Source organism: Crocodylus porosus, unplaced genomic scaffold (genome assembly GCF_001723895.1).
Source record: "Crocodylus porosus isolate Cpor-Errol unplaced genomic scaffold, CroPor_comp1, whole genome shotgun sequence".
NCBI lineage: Eukaryota > Metazoa > Chordata > Crocodylia > Crocodylidae > Crocodylus > Crocodylus porosus.
In genome coordinates, this window is record NW_017728943.1 from 59,880,007 (window position 1) to 59,897,825 (window position 17,819).

Consider the following 17,819-nt stretch of genomic DNA (forward strand, 5'->3'; position numbering starts at 1 on the left):
CCCTCCTGTCTTCAGGTGTGGATGCTTTGCCCCAAAGTTTGGTGTCATCGGCGAACTTGGCCAATCCGCTTCTGACTGCAATGTCCTCATCATTAATGAAGATGTTGAATAATATAGATCCAAGGACTGAGCCTTGGGGGACCCCACTGGTCACAGGACACCATGATGAGTGACTTCCATCAATTACTACCCTCTGGGTCTGACCACGGCGCCAATTTCCCAGCCAGTGGATCATGGTGGACCTAAGATCACAATTGGCCAGTTTTGCCAAGAGGTGATCATGGGATACCAGATAGAAGGCTTTTCTGAAGTCAAGATATATGACATCAATCTCTTCTCCCTTGTCCAGGTGATAGGTCACCTGGTCGTAAAAGGAAATGAGATTTGGTTAAGCAAGACCTACTACCCACAACAAACCCGTGCTGGTTATCCCTCAGGATGTTGGTGTTGGTCAGTCCATTTAAGGATGGCCTCTTTAATAAGCTTTTCTAAGACTTTCCCCAGGATAGAGGTCAGGCTGATGGGCCCGTAGTTTGCCAGATCCACGTTCCTCCCTTTCATGAAGATAGGCACCACAATGGCCTTCTTCCAGTCTTCGGGCACTACACCAGAGCGCCAGGAGCTCTCAAAGATCCGTGCCAGGGGCTGGGCTATGACACTCGCCAGCTCCTTGTGCACTCTGGGGTGTAGATTGTCGGGGCCGGCTGACTTGAAGGTATCCAGCTTCTCAAGGTGTTCCTTTACGAGGTCAGCATTTATAAAGGGCAGGAGATCTCCCTCACCTCCCTGTCCCGTAGTGGGCATGGGTGTCCCATGGGACTGATGAAAGACCAACGCAAAGTACCCATTTAACAGGTTGGCTTTTTCCTGGGCATCAGTTGTCCTATCTGGTTTAGCAGGGGTCCAATGTTGCCCTTGCTTTTCCTCCAGCTCCCCACATATCTGAAAAAGGACTTTATTGTCCTTGATACTTGAAGCTATTTGGAGTTCAGTTGCATATGAACTTGGCTTTCCTGGTTTGCTCCCTGCAGGACCAGACCAGTTCAGAATATTCCTCTTTGGAGGTGAATCCTGCCCTTCATCATTTATAGGCCTTTCTTTTTAGCCTCAGGAGGTCTGCTAGATCCCCGGAGAGCTGTGCCCTCTTGCAGCCTTTCCTCCAAGATGGAATAGAATTAGCTTGTGCATTGAGGATGGCTCCCTTGAGGAGCAACCACGCTTCCTGAACTCCCCTCTCCCTGGGGTCATGGTCCCTTAGGGCCTGACTGACAAGCCCTGAGCGTGTCAGAGTCAGCTTTCCTGAAGTCAAGGACTTCCATGTTGCTGATTGACTTGCCAGCTTTACAGCAGATGGTGAAGGTGATCAGCTCATGGTCACTGTCACCCAGCTTCCTATCGATCTCTGGGTCGCGGATTAGGTCATCCCCAGTAGCCAGTACCAGGTTGAGCAGCACTTCACCTCTTGTTGGCCTGTAGACTTCTTGAGTCAGGTAGAGGTCATCCACGCACGAGAGGAAGCTTTGTGACCATTTGGATTTTGCTGAGTGATCTTCCCACGAGATGTCCGGGTAATTGAAGTCCCCCATGACAACCATGGTCCTGGAGCATGCGGCCTCAGCCAGTTCCCGAGCAAACTCCTGGTCAAGCTCTTACCTTTGGTTGGGAGGTCTGTAGTAGACTCCCACTGTTGTGTCCCCTGTGCTGTGTTCCCCATGGATTTTAACCCAGAGGGTCTCCAGTTGTCCACCCTGGTCGCCAATACCAGTTTGCAAGGACGTGTAGCTATCCTTAACATAGAGAGTTACACCCCTGCCCTTGTATCTACTCAATCTCTCCTGTACAGAGTATAGCTGTCTATACCTGTGGTCCAGTCATGGGTGGAGTCCCACCAGGTCTCCTATGACATCGTAATTATTTGTGTTAAGCAGGAAGTTCCTTCTGCTTATTCCCCAAGCTTCTGGCATTCATATACAGGCAGGCAAGTGTCCCCTTGGGGGCTCTTGCCTTGCCCACAGGTTGTACCAGGGCTGGGGCAGGGGTGGGCTCCCTTAAGTGCCTTGGCCTGCTGGTTTTGCAAGGGCTGCTCAGCAGGCCAGCAGTGGCGATTAGTCCCCCTGTCCTCCAGCGGGCTTAGTTTAAAGCCCGGTAGAGCAGGTCAGCCAGTCTGGCTGAGAAGAGCCTTCTCCCCAGTGGAGAGAGGTGGAGGCCATCTCTTTCCAGCAGCTTGTTGCCTCTGTTGCCAAAGAGTAGGCTGTAGTCATGGAAGCCAAAGCCGTCCCGATGACACCAGTGCCGCAGTCTTTGTTCCACTACCTGGATCCTCCTCTCCCTGCTGCAGACCCCCACACCAAGGGGAAGAACTAGATTTGGAACTCCTGAGGCAGCTCTTGGAGACCATAAAGACTAGGGAGGCGGTAATCATGAGGGACCTAAACTACCCTGACATCTGCTGGGAAACACAGACAGCAAATTCTCACCATTCATGCAGGTTCCTATCCCATGTACAGGACCTCCACCTGATGTAGGAGGTACATGGTCTCACTAGGGGGAATGCCTTACTGGACCGGGTATTGGCAACAGGGGATGACATGGTAGGGGACCTACAGATCAGTGGTCACCTGGGGGACAGTGACCACCAAATAACAAAATTCATCATAAGGCGTAGGGTGGGTAAGTTAACTAGTAGAGTGGAAATGCTAGACTTCAGGAAGGCCGACTTCAGCGAACTCAGGCGTTTAGTCAATGACGCACTGCAGAGTAAGAGAATTGGCAAGATCCAATCCTGGATACATGTGGATTACTTCTTATTCAAGATTTCGCTCCTGTGGATCCCCATCCCCCGATGAACTTAGTTTAAAGCCCCAACCCCATCCCCCGATGAATTTAGTTTTAAAAGTTTCCTGCCAGTATGCCTTGCTGAGGTCGTTTGACCCCAGTACTCTTTCCTGCCATGGCAGGGGTTTGGACTAGATGATTTACTCAAGTCCCTTCCAACCTTAGAAACTATGAAACTATGTATTTTCAGTTATTGACAATGGTGTCCCAGAAGAATATATTGCTCTTGCAAGAGCTTGGTTGATATCCCTGCCCCCTCCCCAATCTTTAGATGTCATCTTGTCTACAAATGAAGCTACTGAGAGTCTTTAGTATACAGGTGGTTGCAATATTTGATTACTTGAGGGTGTTGATTGGGCAACCCTTTTGTGATGCTGATGTTATAGAAGAAGCAGCAGTAGGAGAACTTTTGGACTGAGAACATTGGAAAGAGCTACTTGCACTTTCATCATCATGATTTACCTCCTCCTCACTTACACCCATGAAGGATTTTTTTTAATGTCTGCAGGACACTTTTTACATACAAGGATGTGTTTGGTCATCCTAGCAGCATTTGGAAATGCATGTTTCATTTGACAGTATTTGTAAATTGCATTTTGTTTTCTCAGAATAACTTGCAGTGTGGAAATGCTTCCATGTGCCGGAAGTTAGTTGCACCATTTTATTGAGGGATAAAAAAGAAATGTAATTTAGTGGCTAGCTTGCATACATGAACACTACTAAATTTGTACATGCTGTAGCTTAATGGGTGGAGGAGAGGCCTCTGCTGAGTTAGCTGTGAACAACTTCCCTGCCCTGCAGGCCTCGCCTCACCGCTAAGGTTTAGTGATTTGATACAAAACATCAGAATTCAATTATGAATTACATAGGTTATGAAAATATACTAATGAAGCTAAAATGTGGTTTAATGTACCGAATTCAGAGAAATTTAAACTGTAACCTTTCAGTAAAGAAGTATACTTTCTTTCAGCTCCTGTGTGCTGCTTATGTACTTCTGTGGATCTCAAGGTCACAGGGCCAGGAGGAGGCAGGTTCCTTCCAACTCCAAAACCTTTAGACTTGCTCTGTCTCCTTTCTGGAGGCTTTTGAGCAACAAGGGCCATAAGCTCCTTGTTTCTAATCTCTACAAGAATGAATGGATGCTGCTGCCAGTGTTCACTCCCAGTCCTTTCAGGCTAGGCAGAAGGATAGGAGCAGATCCACCAACCTCTAGATCGGAAGTCAACAATAGAGGAAGTCCACAAGCAAAGAAAGCACTGAAATCCTTCTTCTTTCTCTTGTGAAAATGGCAGTGCCCCCCTGGGGGCAGAAATGCATTTTTCTCTCGCATTTGAGAGTTGTACTGTACTGGTTGTCCTTGGTATACAGGAATTGTAATGACTGTAGTAGATAGTCTTACATAAAAGTCTTCCTATTACATAGTTATTAGAAAACATTTTGGGGGAGTAAAAAGTAGCAATATATGAACATCTTGTCTTAAACATTCTATTCATCATTCTTAAAATATTTCAGAAGAGGTTTTTTTTTATTTTTCAAAAAATTTTCAATTTTTCAGGGAAAAAACCCAAAAGCCCTTGGGGTGGTGTGGGGGGGAATTTTTTTTCCCCAAATGTTTCTGTTTGTTTTTTTTCTCCCCTCCCCTCAGCCTTCACATCTTTAAACCTGTGCTTGTGTGTACTGTCTACTGTTGTTGAGTACCAAAATTATCTTGTAAAAGTGGTAGAAAAGGGTCTCGGGGTCAGTACAGTGGGTCTTGGAACGTATCCCTATTTGTTACGTTGCAAAGAGTTATGCAGCATTTTCCAGGAACACGTACAGCATAAAGCGAGGGAAACAGTGATGGGTAGAGGGGGCCTAACAGTAGACTGTGATTTGTTGTAGAAAGGCTCAAGGCAAGTATGGACCAAGGCACAGGTGATGTATAAAGTGATGTATAAAATATATTGGGGAAATTGGATGCTAGTACAAAGGAGTCCAGATTTGTGGTAACTTTAATGACAAGAGGCTAGAAAAAGCTAGAGCTTTATTTAATTTGCACCTGGCTGTTTCATCTTTGCTCTATCCATCACTTTGTTGGCTTAAACAAAAAGTTACTTAATCTGTTATCTTATTAAAAGTAGCAGTCATGGCAACATGGCATTTCCTGCAGAATGGTTGGTTACAACATACTTGATTTTTCCTTTTCTTCCAGTGGCCAACACTGGGCCAGTTGGTGTTTTCTTCTGTAACACAGAAGTTGAAAACTTTTAAGCCAGATAAAGAAATGGATTTGGAACGACTTCATCTTCACAAGCCTTTGGATTCCACGTGGCCAAAAGTGAATAGCCAGCTCCTGTCCATGCTAAATAAGCCAAGCGACTCCCCGTTCACGCTGTTACAAAGGGAACTGTTTTGCATTATGAATTTGTACAAAGACTTATTGTACCCTGAAAGAGCTCCTTTAGGGAATGGGGAAGAGATCCGTCAGACTTACTGCCTACATGCACTGAATCATGTCCTGAAGGCTAATGCCCAGGTCCTCAGCAATAATGCCAAACGAAGAGACCAAAAGCTGGGAGTTGACAATGATGATTTCAGGGATCAAGGGCTCACTAGACCAAAGGTAAGAAGGCTTAATTAGTATAATATTTTGCAGTCTGATTTGTTATGTCATACAGATGTTTCTTCTGCCATTATCCCCAAGGTGTCAGTATGCTCCCAGGTGTATCTCTCCAGACCCATTAATCATGTCTTGAAGCTGTTTGACAAGAAAGAGCAAGTAGCCTAGGAGAAATGATAACTTTGAAAGTTTTGTGGTCAAACTAATTCCATAGAGAGCTGTTTGCCTGGAAGAGTTTTTCCTGTGCCTTCATGAGACTTGATTTCTCTTCTCTTCCTTATTCTGATCCCACTGCTTCTGCACTAGCAATACTGTAAGGACCTTCATGTTTACCTCCCTAAAACTGATGTTGCCTGTGCTTTTGGAGATCAACATCTGTGCAGGTGGCTTCTGAAAATTGTTTGTCATTCCTGTGCCCTGTAGGGACTGCTCCATATAGCCATTGCTCTTCTTCCAAGATTTAATGAGTCCCCAGTTCCTTCCCTTGCTTCTTCAGGGCTGTTGCAGCTGAAAGTCATGCTGTGCTTCAGGCTCTTGTTATACCACACCAGATATAACTTGGTAGCAAATTTCCCTTGCTTTTATTGCATAGTTCTATCACTGTGGCAGCTAAGAATCAGCAGGGAGTCTCTTGTATTGAACATAGTGGATCTAGTCCAATAAATTTAAGCAAAGCTGCTTTTCACTTTCAGTGGCAGTGGGGCTTAATTCAGGGCTAGCTGTCTTGTCAAATTATCCTTTTAATAGGGAGCTTGCCATTAATCTACAATCTCGAGTGGTGGATAATGGGTTCAGTTTGCAAGTAGCTTCATTTAAAAGGTCCAAAGTTGAACTGTCATGAGAGTTCTGGAATATGCCATGCATCTCTTTAAAACTCCCCATTTTTGGCTTTTCCCTTTTGCCAGTGTTATTTAGGTTTAATATGTAAGTAGTTTGAGTGCTTTGTGCCTTAGCTTCTGCAAGAACCAAAGTGCAAATCCAAGCAGTTCAATGGCAGGTATATGTGCGTGGGGGAGGATTTACTTGCTCAAGGAGAACAGAAGCATCTCCATGGTGGTAAATCCTCCAATTCCCTATCTTCATGATGCGCTGGGGGATATGCTAACTTGTAACGCCTTTGTTCCAAAGCAGCCACCCCAACCCCTGGTAAAACAGAACTTACCAGGGGCCCTTATTGCTTTGTATTGTACTTCCTTTTTCCATCTGAGTAGCTTATACTTAACTTGGTAAGAAAGGCAGCTAGCAGGGAGTCCTATTTCTGCAAAAGGGCACCTTAAAGCGCATCACTGACCTAGTCTTGCGTCAGACTAGGTCAAGCCTGTCTGTTCAGTCATTTGGCAAGCATGATAGCCGGGTTTGGAATGTATTTGTGGGAGGCGCCTACATCTAATTGAATGGTTGGGAAGTGAGAGCAGCAGTACTGTACGTAAAATGAAGTGCAAAAATATGCTTATTCATGGTGGATCCATCCCTTCTCTAGAGAAGACATCCTTTTCTCAAGTAACCTTTTTATAATTGTTCTGGTCCATACAGGTATTGATAGTGGTGCCCTTCCGCGAATCAGCCTTACGAGTGGTGCAGATTTTCATCAGCCTTCTTGAATCGGGGAGCAAAAAACAAATAGATGTAAGTAACAAGAAGCGCTTCAAAGGAGAGTTTGGTTCTGATCCAGATGAGAAACCCCCCAACCTGAAAAGACCTGAGGATTATGAAGCTGTGTTTGCCGGCAACATTGATGACCATTTCAGGATAGGTAATAGCATATCGGACAACTTATTTTGGCTTTCAAGACCAGGCTGCAGTGTTTATAACTTATTCCTAAATTTCTTTGAAGTCTAAGTTCCACTGACTTCTAATGAGACTTAGGCTCCTTAAACCATGCTGGAGTTGAAATTTGTGCATTTCTATTTTATTATTTTAAATGTAATGTTCTTCAGGTTTTTGGTTAAGGTCTCTTGCAGGCTCAGATCAAGTATAATTTAAAACCTTTTTAAAACCTTTTAAAATAAACCTTGTATTGAAGCTGAGAAAGTACACTTTGCCATAGAGGATGAAGGACTTGATGTATATATTTGACCTTTTTCATCTCTAACCACTATAGCCTGGATCCTAATCTTCCTAGTCTGACCATTTACCAACTGGTTGCCTCCAAAAACAGTTGTTTGGTCTCAGAGTGATCTAGTTCCACCACAGGGAAGTGCACAGCTCTCCCTATTCTCTCTGCTCTATCCTGTAGCGATCCAGCTCTCAGAGAGGAGACATCTGCTGAAACAGTGCATTTGACTGACAGCAGCACTGACTTCAGTGTAAAAGTGGAGCAGGAGCTAGGAGAGAAGAAGGATGCACATGCCTTTTGCTGAAGTAGCCTGGGCCCAAGCAATGGGGGGGACCTGGGCTCTGCTCCCAATGCTTTTGATGTATGTTATTCAATGACTATTTAATGCAAAATGCATAAATATCTTTGTGAGCAGGGGCGAGAACCCCTGGCTCCCTCCTTCTCTTTCATGGGGTGCCTTCCAGTAGTAGTGTGACCACAGTGCTGTTGGGCAACAGGGGTCCTCCTTATCTAGTCCTCCTTACCTAGTTCTTGGCATCAGCGCTGAGCTGCATGCATGAACACTGCTTCAAATAGTCTCTCGGTGTGGTTGTTCCCCTGCTGAGGAACTGGGATTTACAGAGATCTTGTGTTTCCCAGATGGAATGAATCATGGCAGAGCTTAGGTGGAGTTCGAGGTCTGGTTTGCCTTTGAGCTTGTGTAATAACCAAACTCTAGGTACCTGAGCATCTCTTCATGGTTAAATAGAGGCAGTCCTGCAGCTGCTGTATTGACTAGAATAAGACCACACTTACTGACTTAGATGTCTAAAAGCCTCAAAAGAGCTGCTTTTAGACATCTAAATGACAGAATAGGATCTGGGCCTATGCTCTAGGCAAAATTAGTTTTGTTCACACTGAAGCTACTGAACCATAGTAATCTGAAGAAAATTAGAAATTTCCTAAGGAGTAAGTAATTTTCTACTGAATTGCATACAATTCAAGCCAAGCTTTTGTGCATGCAAAAGCATGGATGGGGAGTGTGAATGTTGGTTGAGCAGAAAATGTCAGGACTGTTTCATATATTGTAATTTCATGCTGGTTTGGTAACTTGGTATGCAGAGAATTAGGTTATGGCTTGCTTCTTAGAGCTGCCATCATGAGTAGGTGGTTTTAACTTGACAGATAAGAGGCTTTTAAAATTATTGTCTCTTGAAAGATAAATTGCCATCCACAGATGTTTTATAACAGCAGGTAATATAGGCAATTCCCTAGCACTTCCTGTGTGTGTCTGTTCCACTGAGAGTTATGCTGCTTTCTGCAGCCGAGGTATTCTCTTCCCAGGAGAAAATCTGTTTGACCTACCACCTGTGAAGAAACACAAGCCTGCCTAAAGAGGCAATCCTCATCACTGCCATAGACTGGGGGGGACTACATGAGGTCATCTAGTCCAGTGCTCTGCTTAACACAGGATTGTCCCTGTTTAAACCATCCCAGCCAAATACCCATCTAACCTGCTCTTGAAAATTTACAGGGATGGAAATTCCACAACTTCTCTAGGTGGCCTGCTTCAGTGCTTGATCACACTGATAGTCAGGTTGGAGATTAGGAGAAACTTCTTAAATTTCCTCTGCTTTTGCTTGAGCCATTAGTTGTAGTCCTGTCCCTTTGTGGCTATGGAAAAGTCTGTCTCCATCCTCTCTCTTATTACCCTTTGTGGTATTTGAAGATTAGTGTTACAGTCTTCCCCCTCAGTCATCTTTTCTCCTGACTAAATAATTGTAGCTCTTTCAGCCTGTCTTTGTATAACATGCTTCCTAGGCCCCTAATTCATTTTTGCTGCTCTCCATTGGATGCTTTCCAATCTGTCCAGTTCCTTCTTGAAGTGGGGGGGGCCCAAACTGCACACAGCACTTTAAGTGAGCCCTCACCAGTACTGAATAGAGGAAGCATCGCTTCGCTTGACTTGCAAGTGACGCTCCTGTTGATACAATCCAGTATGTAGAGGCAGATGTCTGTAGGCTTTCTTTTTCCCAACAAAAACACACTGGCTTATAGTCAGCTTATGGACCAGTGATGTCAGTGAAGTTTCTTTAAATTCTCATTGATAGGAATGGGAGCAGAATTGTTCCTTCTGTCTTTGAAAAAGATTGACAGAAGGTTTCTTTGTATTTTAGTAATGTCTCTGATGGCCGTATGAAGATGGTAGGGGTGCACCAATAGAGATTTTGGGGGCTGATACCATAGCTGATATTTAAGGAGGCATATTGGCTGATACTTATCTGATACAGCTGCCTCCAGGTGGTAAGTCCCTTGTGGTGGAAGGGAAGGAGCATTTGGGGGCAGATCAATGCCCCCACGGTAAGGGAGGGAGGAGGCAGGGACAGGGGCACAGGAGGAAGGTGCAGCTCCTGGGGGGAGGGCACAGCTCCCACTGCTGCTTGCACCCCTGGGTGGGAGGGGTGTGCCCCTGGATGTGCACAGGGCAGGTGGGCTAGAACTGGCATTGCATGACTTCTCAGTGGGGGCTGGGCTTGGAGTGGACACCAGGGGTGCTGAGAGGGAGCTGCAGCCACCCCAGATTTGGCCACCTCTCCACTCCCAGCCCCACACCACCAAGTGCAGCCTGGCTCCCTGTCCCTTCTCCACCCACGTGCTGCAGCCCCCACCCAGTGCCGTTGGTGCCCACTCCAAGGCTCTTCCAGCAGGGGTGGGCTCATAGCGGGTGCTGGGAGGGGGCTACAGCCACCCCAAGTTTCACCGCCACTCACCAGCCGCCTGACGCAGCCTTGGCTCTTCCCAGCATGTGGGTGGAGGCAGGATATGGAGCCAGGCTGTGCCTGGCGGCATGGGGCTGAGAGCAGAACAGTGGTGAAATTTGGGATGGCTGCAGCCCCTCCCAGCACTGCCAGTGCCTGCTCCATGAGAAGAGCCTGATGTAGCGCTGGCTCTAGACCACTCACCAGCCCCAGGCACCCCCCTCACCCTCCCAGGGTGCAAGCAGCAGTGGGAGCTGTGTCCCATCCCCCGCCCCCCCATGAGGAAGGCCTCCATCCTGCATCCCTGTCCCCCTGGCCTCTGACCCCTACCTCATCACAGGGGGCATTGATGTGCACCCCAAATCCCTTCCCTCTCCACTGCCTTTCTGATTTTTTACCAGCTGGAGGCAGCTCTTCATGCTGCTAGCTTTGCTCCATGCTGCTCTGCAGCTGCATGCAGTACAGGCATTTATTGGCCAAATTATCGGCCCCATTGGGCCAATATCTGATACAGCAGACTTTTTTTTTATATCGGTACTGATCCAATATTAGACCGATGTATTGGTGCATCTCTAGCGATGCTCTATCCGGTCTTATTTAGACGGAAGAAGAAAAGAATTGCAAGAAGTCTCGGAAGGAAAAGTGTATACCTTAGTAAGGGGCAGAGCTGTGTGAATAATTGATATATTTGGTGGGGGCATTGTTTATTTTCTGGGCAATTTGAAAAGAGTGAATACACAAATAAAATAAAATAATATTTCATAAAACAAAACACTGTTCTTTTGAACTTTTAATTTTTTTTTGTTGAAACTAATATGAAAATGAAACATTTCATTTCAAAACTTTTTTTTTACTCTTCTGGAAAATTTTTTAGCCTTTCTAACAAAACAGTTTACTGAAATTAATTCTAAAAATGGTGCCCCAAATCTGTGCTTCTTTCGGTGAGGGGCAGGAGAGGAGAGTTTAAGCCCAACATCGCCCTTTAGATGAGTCTTTGGGGTTGGGAAGGAAGAAATCTGATCAAGATACCAACATGTTATGCTTACTAAGAAAACATTTTTGGTTGTTGTTGATCAGGGGTTGCTGTTCTTCAGAAGAGTATGCGATTATATGCACCATTTTACTCTTCTGATATCATCATTGCCTCTCCCCTTGGTCTGAGAACTGTTATTGGAGCAGAGGGAGAGAAGAAGAGGGATTTTGATTTTCTCTCATCGATAGAAATTCTCATAATTGATCAAGCAGATATTTACCTGATGCAGAATTGGGAGCACATTCTGGTAAGTTTTCATAAATATTGCTCTTGCTTTTTTGGCATATTGTGCCACATACAATAAACAGTGTCCAAACTCTTTCTTTGCCTCATGCCTAAGAATTTTTTTTATCTCCTATGAATAACCTCTTCAGAGTTCTCAGTACTACCTGGTCCTGTTGCTCTCTAAATCTTAGTGCTTTTCATTTTCATAACCCATTTCATCTGAAGTTTTCTGAGGAGTCTTGCAACAGAGTTGACTCCTCTAGAAAGGAACAGATTCCTTTCCCCACCTCTGGGAGGGAGCATCAGTCGTACAACAGCTTACAGCAATACTGCACATAAGTTGAAGGAATTATGATTGTATCTGTTTGCAACTGTTAGGAACTTAGCAAGGAAACTTCCTTCTCTCTGACAGAGATTAGGTGGCATGGGTTAATTTGGCAAACACAGGGATATTAATTGATAGCCCATCAAGAAGTAAGTTACTATGTAAAACATTTTAGGGGCCTCTTCAGAGTTAAGAATATGCATTGTTGACAATGTTTAGAAAGAAGCAAACAAAAGGCTTCTATGTGACTGCTGACTTTGAAACACTCTACTAAACTATCTCACTATGTAATTTAATGAGATATAAGCTCTGTAAGTGTCAGCTCAAGTGTGTCAACATCAAATAATATCAAAATGAAACCATCAAAAATATTTTCCATGGGCACAATCCTTTGACAGTTCCCTGGTAAGACATAGCACAGTGGGGATGGCACCAGACCTAAGACTACCTGAGCGCTCTCGCTGAATGCAGTGGGCATTCCATTTGGGCTTTCTTGATTTCAGCAAAGAAGTTCTGGAAATGACCCCAACTTTGGAAAGGTGAATTTACCATTTTCTCTTGATTCTGGCTCTTGAATTGTTCCCATTATGAGACTGCAGCTTCTTAAGTCCAAGAAAGTAATGACATTTGATTAAATCCTGTAGGAAAAAAATGCCAGTAAATTACTGTTCACTTGATGACTAAGCAGAAAGCTATTTCTTGGGAGGCATGGATATATTGCATTGTAGACAGATTCTCTCACCTCTGCTCACTTTATAGTGCAATTAACTTACTTGCTGCCTATATGTTTAAGGTATAAAATTATGTGCCTGTTTTCTTTCCATTTTTAAAAGCACCTGATGAACCATCTTAACCTCCTGCCTCTGAGTCCCCATGGTGTAGACTTCTCACGAGTGCGCATGCTGAATCTCAATAACTGGTCCAAGTATTATCGTCAGACCTTACTGTTCAGTGCTCTTCAAGATCCCCAGATTAACTCTATCTTTAATAAACATTGCTTCAATTACCGAGGGCAGGTGAGTTCACAAACCGGCTGTAACAGCCTGAGACCTATGAAGAAGATGCTAAGTTAACCTTCAGCCTGTGAAGAGTAGCCGTGGACACTTTTCATTGTTTGCACAGGTGCTAATAGTTTATGTAGCCTGTATACTTCAATTTTTAAATTCATGTCATTGTGCACCATTTTCTAATGGCTTCCTGTTTGTTGACTGAAGGAACAAGTCTGTCCCTTGCAGTTTTTGATTTTACGTGTTAATTAAAGGGACATATGATGGGACAAAGTTTTTGTAAAGCTTGTAATCAAGTAAGCTTTTTATTTGGTTTTGCATTTTACAAACCATACTGATTTTGGTTTTATTCACTTGATTGGAATTTTGGTTTGCAAAATACACTTTTTTCCTCTCTTGTTTGTAACCTGAACACTGCAGAGTTGGACTAATCCATGGGTGTGACAAAATGAAAGGTCTACTTTTGCTGTTCAACATAAGGAAAGGCATAAAATAAGCAGTGAGTTATTTCTGCTGTCATATCAACCTAGAAGTCATGTCACGTAGTTACCAGATGTGGCCTAGGCAATGCAAGCAGTGTTCCAGTAGGACTTTGTCTTGTTCCAAACAGCCTTATTGGCTGTCTGTAGATGTGAGTCACTAACTGAAAATTTGACTTGGCATGTGAATGCTTTTTTAAGTGCAGAGAGTGTTTTTGTTTCATTACTCCCCTAACCGTCCTGACTTCCTCTTGCAGGTAGCTGTAAGGAACGTACCCATGACTGGCTCGATTAACCATGTTGTGGTACAGCTTCCTCACGTTTTCCGGAGGCTGGAATCTGATAGCCTAGTTTCCGTCATAGATGCAAGGTAACTTGTCATTGCGACCTTTTTGCTGTGTCCCCATGCTTGCAGTTTCAAATGTGGTGCTTGGTTAGTGGACTCTTTTAAGAAACATTTGGATGCTTATCTTGCTGGGATCCTTTGACCACCCTAGCTGATTTCCTGCCCCTAGGGCAGGGGGCAGGACTCGATGATCTTCCAAGGTCCCTTCCAGCCCTAAGGTCTATGATATCTATGAATGTAGCAGATTGTCTAGAGCACAGAGTCTATATGGTTTTTAATTGAGGGGGAAAAACCCAAAAATAAGTGTGCTCTTGTTGCTCCTCTGATGCAGTTTAGGTGCTGCATATTCTAGCCCTGGTTTCTTCCTTTTGCTGAGTCCTCACTTCCTCTTTTAAAAGAGAGAAAATGATGCTGTGGTGAAGGTAGTATGATGGTATTGTTTCACTACCATAGCTGTGAATTTAAACTTCTTCAAACTGGCGTAAGATTTCCAGGCTTGAAGACTTTCTTGATTGTGACCTAAAATAATAGAGGTTTTGTTTGATCAAAACCTTTTTATTCTTAGGATCATTTATATGATGAAAGGCTGAACATTCATTTGATAAGATAGATTTGCATTTTCCTACTTCAGGTTCCAGTTCTTTATTGACAAAGTGCTGCCTGAGTACCGCGATGCAGTAATGTCCCATACTCTTATTTATGTTCCATCGTATTTTGACTATGTCCGTCTTCGCAACTACTTCAAGAAGGAAGAGCTGAATTTTACGTACGCTTGTGAATACACCAAAAAATCTAGCATCTCCAGAGCAAGACAGTTCTTCTTCAAGGGAGAGAGGCAGTTCTTACTTTTTACTGAGCGCTTCCACTTTTACAAAAGGTAAGCCCTGGGCCATATTTTGATCCAGCTTGTATGCACATACAGTTCTGGGGCAGAGCCTGGCCCAGAGTGAATTCTCTAGTCTCAGACTTGCACTCACTGATGACTTGTGCTGTTTCATCTGTCTGTCAAATCTGTTTGGTGTTTTTTCAGCCTGATGTAGGAAATGTCTGAAATGCTAACCTTAAAAAATTACAGATATCCCTTTGAAGAATTAATGATGCCTTCAGGCTTGTAGTTTTCCAGCACTCCCAATGAAGTCAGAAGGAATGCAGCACTATGCAGTACATACCTAGCTATATATAATATAGTACCTTTTGCCACAGTTGGCATCTGTATCAAAATAATTTCTTTTGCTTCTGGAAAGGAACAAAGGACTTTGTTCCAAGACAGAAGCACAATCAAACCATTTTCAGAAAGACCAGAAAAGGAGCTCTTCTTGAAACTTTTTGTATACGTATGCATATTCACGTGTATGAATGTTGAATGCGCCCATGAGAAACTAAAGCTACTTTTTGCTGAATCTGCTAATGGTAATCAATGCACAGTTTTACTGTATGTTCACAATATAGCCTGTGCTTGCCAACCTAGCAGTACCTTCCCATACTTGTGGCTGGAGTTATTAATTTCTGAATGCCTTTGGACAAACATAACAATATATTATTATTCTGTTCCATGAGTATCTCTGTATATATGAATGTATTTTATTTATTTATTTCACACAGACAGACAGATATCTTTGTAGGTCATTTGGCATTATAAAAATGGTATGGAAAACAACTTCCTGAATGTAAGGTAATCACTTCTAGATCCTTTGAATTTTATAGTATCCTGAAGCTGTCTCCAAGATCATCTTGCTATTCTGAATTGAACAACTCTTCCTAGCAAGTTTTGTTTAGGGGGGTTTTTTCCTTTCTTTTTTTGAGTTGTATTTCCATGCTCTGGACTCTTGCTCATTTTTAAAATGTAATCTTTTTGGTTAAATCACTATTCAGAGTAAAAATCCAGGACTGGCAATAATGCTTAGCACTTCCTACTGCATTTTAGCAGGCAAAGTGAATACAGTGGAGCTCCCTTACAAAAGAGGCTGAATTCATCAAGGAGCTTTACAGCCTTTAATGAATTCTCCATTCTCAATTCTTCATTTGGCATGTAAATGAAATGTCAGAATTTAGAAGTCCAGTCTTGCTGGCTCCCAAGTCTTGTGCTTGATACTGTACACTATTGTAGCATGTGGTGTGCCTGGTCTGATAGCCCATCTGGTCAATCATTAAAGGATATTTTTTCTCTTGACCATAATCTGGAGGGGTATGGGGAGCATTGCAAGTAAGCAAATGTTGGATTTTTATTAAAACCCCCAATATCCTGCCCTGTAAGCAACAAGTATAGTTAGTTGGAGCTTACCCAGTCCTGACCAGAGTCAGGGGGAAAGTGATGACTTTCTATCAAAAATGCAATTTTTATCAAAATAGCATAACTTTGGAATGGGTTTTAGATGGAATTCCAAAAGGTCAATGTGAGTTTGGGAGCTGATGGTGCTGAGCACTTTGCAGGTATTGGGCACCTTCTGCAAGATTAGACTCTTAGTTCTGTTGTCACAACATCCTAGGTTTAAGTGGATCCACTTACTTTCTGAGTTGAGGCGTGCAAGAGGCTGAAGGCCATTCTCCTAGTTCCTACAGATTCTAGTGAGAACTCCGAGCTTCACAAGATTAAGCCCCTAATATACTGCTTCACATTCTTAGGTGCGTAGATAGCAGATACCAGTCACTGTGACAACACTTTTTTTCTTTGGTACAGATATACAATACGAGGGATCAGAAATCTCATTTTCTATGAGCTACCAACATATTCCCATTTCTACAGTGAGATCTGCAATATGATGAAGGCCACCAACAATGGAGAGGAAGCTACTTGGACATGTACTGTTCTTTATTCAAAGTATGATGTGCAGAAATTGGCTGCTGTTGTAGGTATAGAGCGTGCTGCTCAGATGCTGCAGTCTGACAAAAGCGTGCACCTCTTTGTTACTGGAGAAAATGAGTAAGCAAGCCTATGAACCACACTGTGTGTATGGACTTGGGTCTTTTCTTCCTAACACACTTTTTAATGTTATTTCTTAATATTAAGCATTTTAATGAATTTTCTCTACCTCCTCCTTCTCCTCAAATATTTTCCTGGAACTAATTGTAAAGAGTTAATTTATAAATTTAAATATTCTGATTTAAAGCAGTGATGGAAACAAAATAAGTGTATAAGATTTTTTTCCTCCCCACCCCTTTGTTGAAGTCAGTGATTCTCAGTCAGTGTGCTGAGGCACCCTGGGGTGCCATGAGATCTTTTTTGAAGGATGCCATGAGGTGTGAGAGGATGAGCAGGTGCAGGAAGGTAAGTGCAGATTCACTGGCTTCTGCTCCACCCCTACTGCCCAGTGCCTGGTATCTGAAGAGGTAAGTGCTGTAATAAATTTATTTTTTGGTGCTGCTCATTTCACAAAGTCATACGTGGAGGTATTTTGCATCAATTAAGGTTGAGAGCTACTTGTAGATACCAGATTTGAGTTTGAACTACTTTTCCCCAATGTGTTCAGTCTGCATATTTACTAAATGGTTCTGGTGTGAGAAATACCTTCTGTCAGATCTCTTCACTTCACTCCTATTTTTCACGTCCTCTGTCAGAGAATCTCTGCTTTCTTTCAGCGAAGGCAACTTCCATTTGCTTGTTGCGCAGGGAGGTGATGAAAGTGCATCCAAAGATGTTCTACCATGCTTATGTTCCATGTTGCGGTCCATGAAAGAGAGGTATAGGTGAGCCTTTTGACAGGGAACCACCTATAGCCCAAGCATATTGTTACATCAATAGCCTTGAAAAATAGACTGGGTTTCGAGCCCAAGGACCTGCCTTTTTTACACTAAATGGTCCCCACCTTACCCTACCCCAGTCATTCTCATCTAGAGTGCCACAAAGTCCTTTTAAGGGTGCTGCACAATATTGACACAGTTATGTATGTAAACGCCTACACATAATTGACATGGTAAACCCAGAGATTGCAAGTAGGAATCTATAATGTACAAAACATTCTGACCTGTTGAGATCTTTCAGTTTGGAAATGTCTTTGTTGTGTAGCCTTGTAGAAACAAAGTCCCTAGAGCTGTTTGCTTTCTTCTGGGGCTAGACACTAATTGCTTCTGCTACAATCAGACCTAGACGGGTTACAAGGGTGGGCGGACGAGAATAGGATGGGTTTCAACACAGACAAGTGCAAGGTGATGCACCTCGGGAGGAACAACCGGCACCAT

At 43.5% G+C, this 17,819-nt stretch overlaps 1 protein-coding gene and 1 long non-coding RNA gene across 4 annotated transcripts in view; one reads left to right on the plus strand and one right to left on the minus strand.

Annotated features, from left to right (window-relative positions):
- Window positions 1-16,767, plus strand: part of DIEXF (digestive organ expansion factor homolog (zebrafish)) — a 27,527-nt gene extending 10,760 nt beyond the window's left edge. The window contains exons 6-12 of one of the 3 annotated variants that reach the window (XM_019549426.1): window positions 5,027-5,437; window positions 6,968-7,187; window positions 11,306-11,508; window positions 12,645-12,827; window positions 13,555-13,667; window positions 14,275-14,520; window positions 16,321-16,767. In XM_019549426.1, coding sequence (XP_019404971.1) covers window positions 5,027-5,437; window positions 6,968-7,187; window positions 11,306-11,508; window positions 12,645-12,827; window positions 13,555-13,667; window positions 14,275-14,520; window positions 16,321-16,567 — 1,623 coding nt within the window. In that variant the 3' untranslated portion in view covers window positions 16,568-16,767. The remainder of the gene's footprint in view (window positions 1-5,026; window positions 5,438-6,967; window positions 7,188-11,305; window positions 11,509-12,644; window positions 12,828-13,554; window positions 13,668-14,274; window positions 14,521-16,320) is intronic. The other 2 variants (XM_019549427.1, XM_019549428.1) reach the window with 2 other exon arrangements.
- A 479-nt stretch (window positions 16,768-17,246) lies between these two features.
- Window positions 17,247-17,819, minus strand: part of LOC109319688 — a 2,680-nt gene continuing 2,107 nt past the window's right edge. Inside the window, exon 2 of the long non-coding RNA XR_002103591.1 lies at window positions 17,247-17,711. This is a non-coding gene — a long non-coding RNA (uncharacterized LOC109319688). The remainder of the gene's footprint in view (window positions 17,712-17,819) is intronic.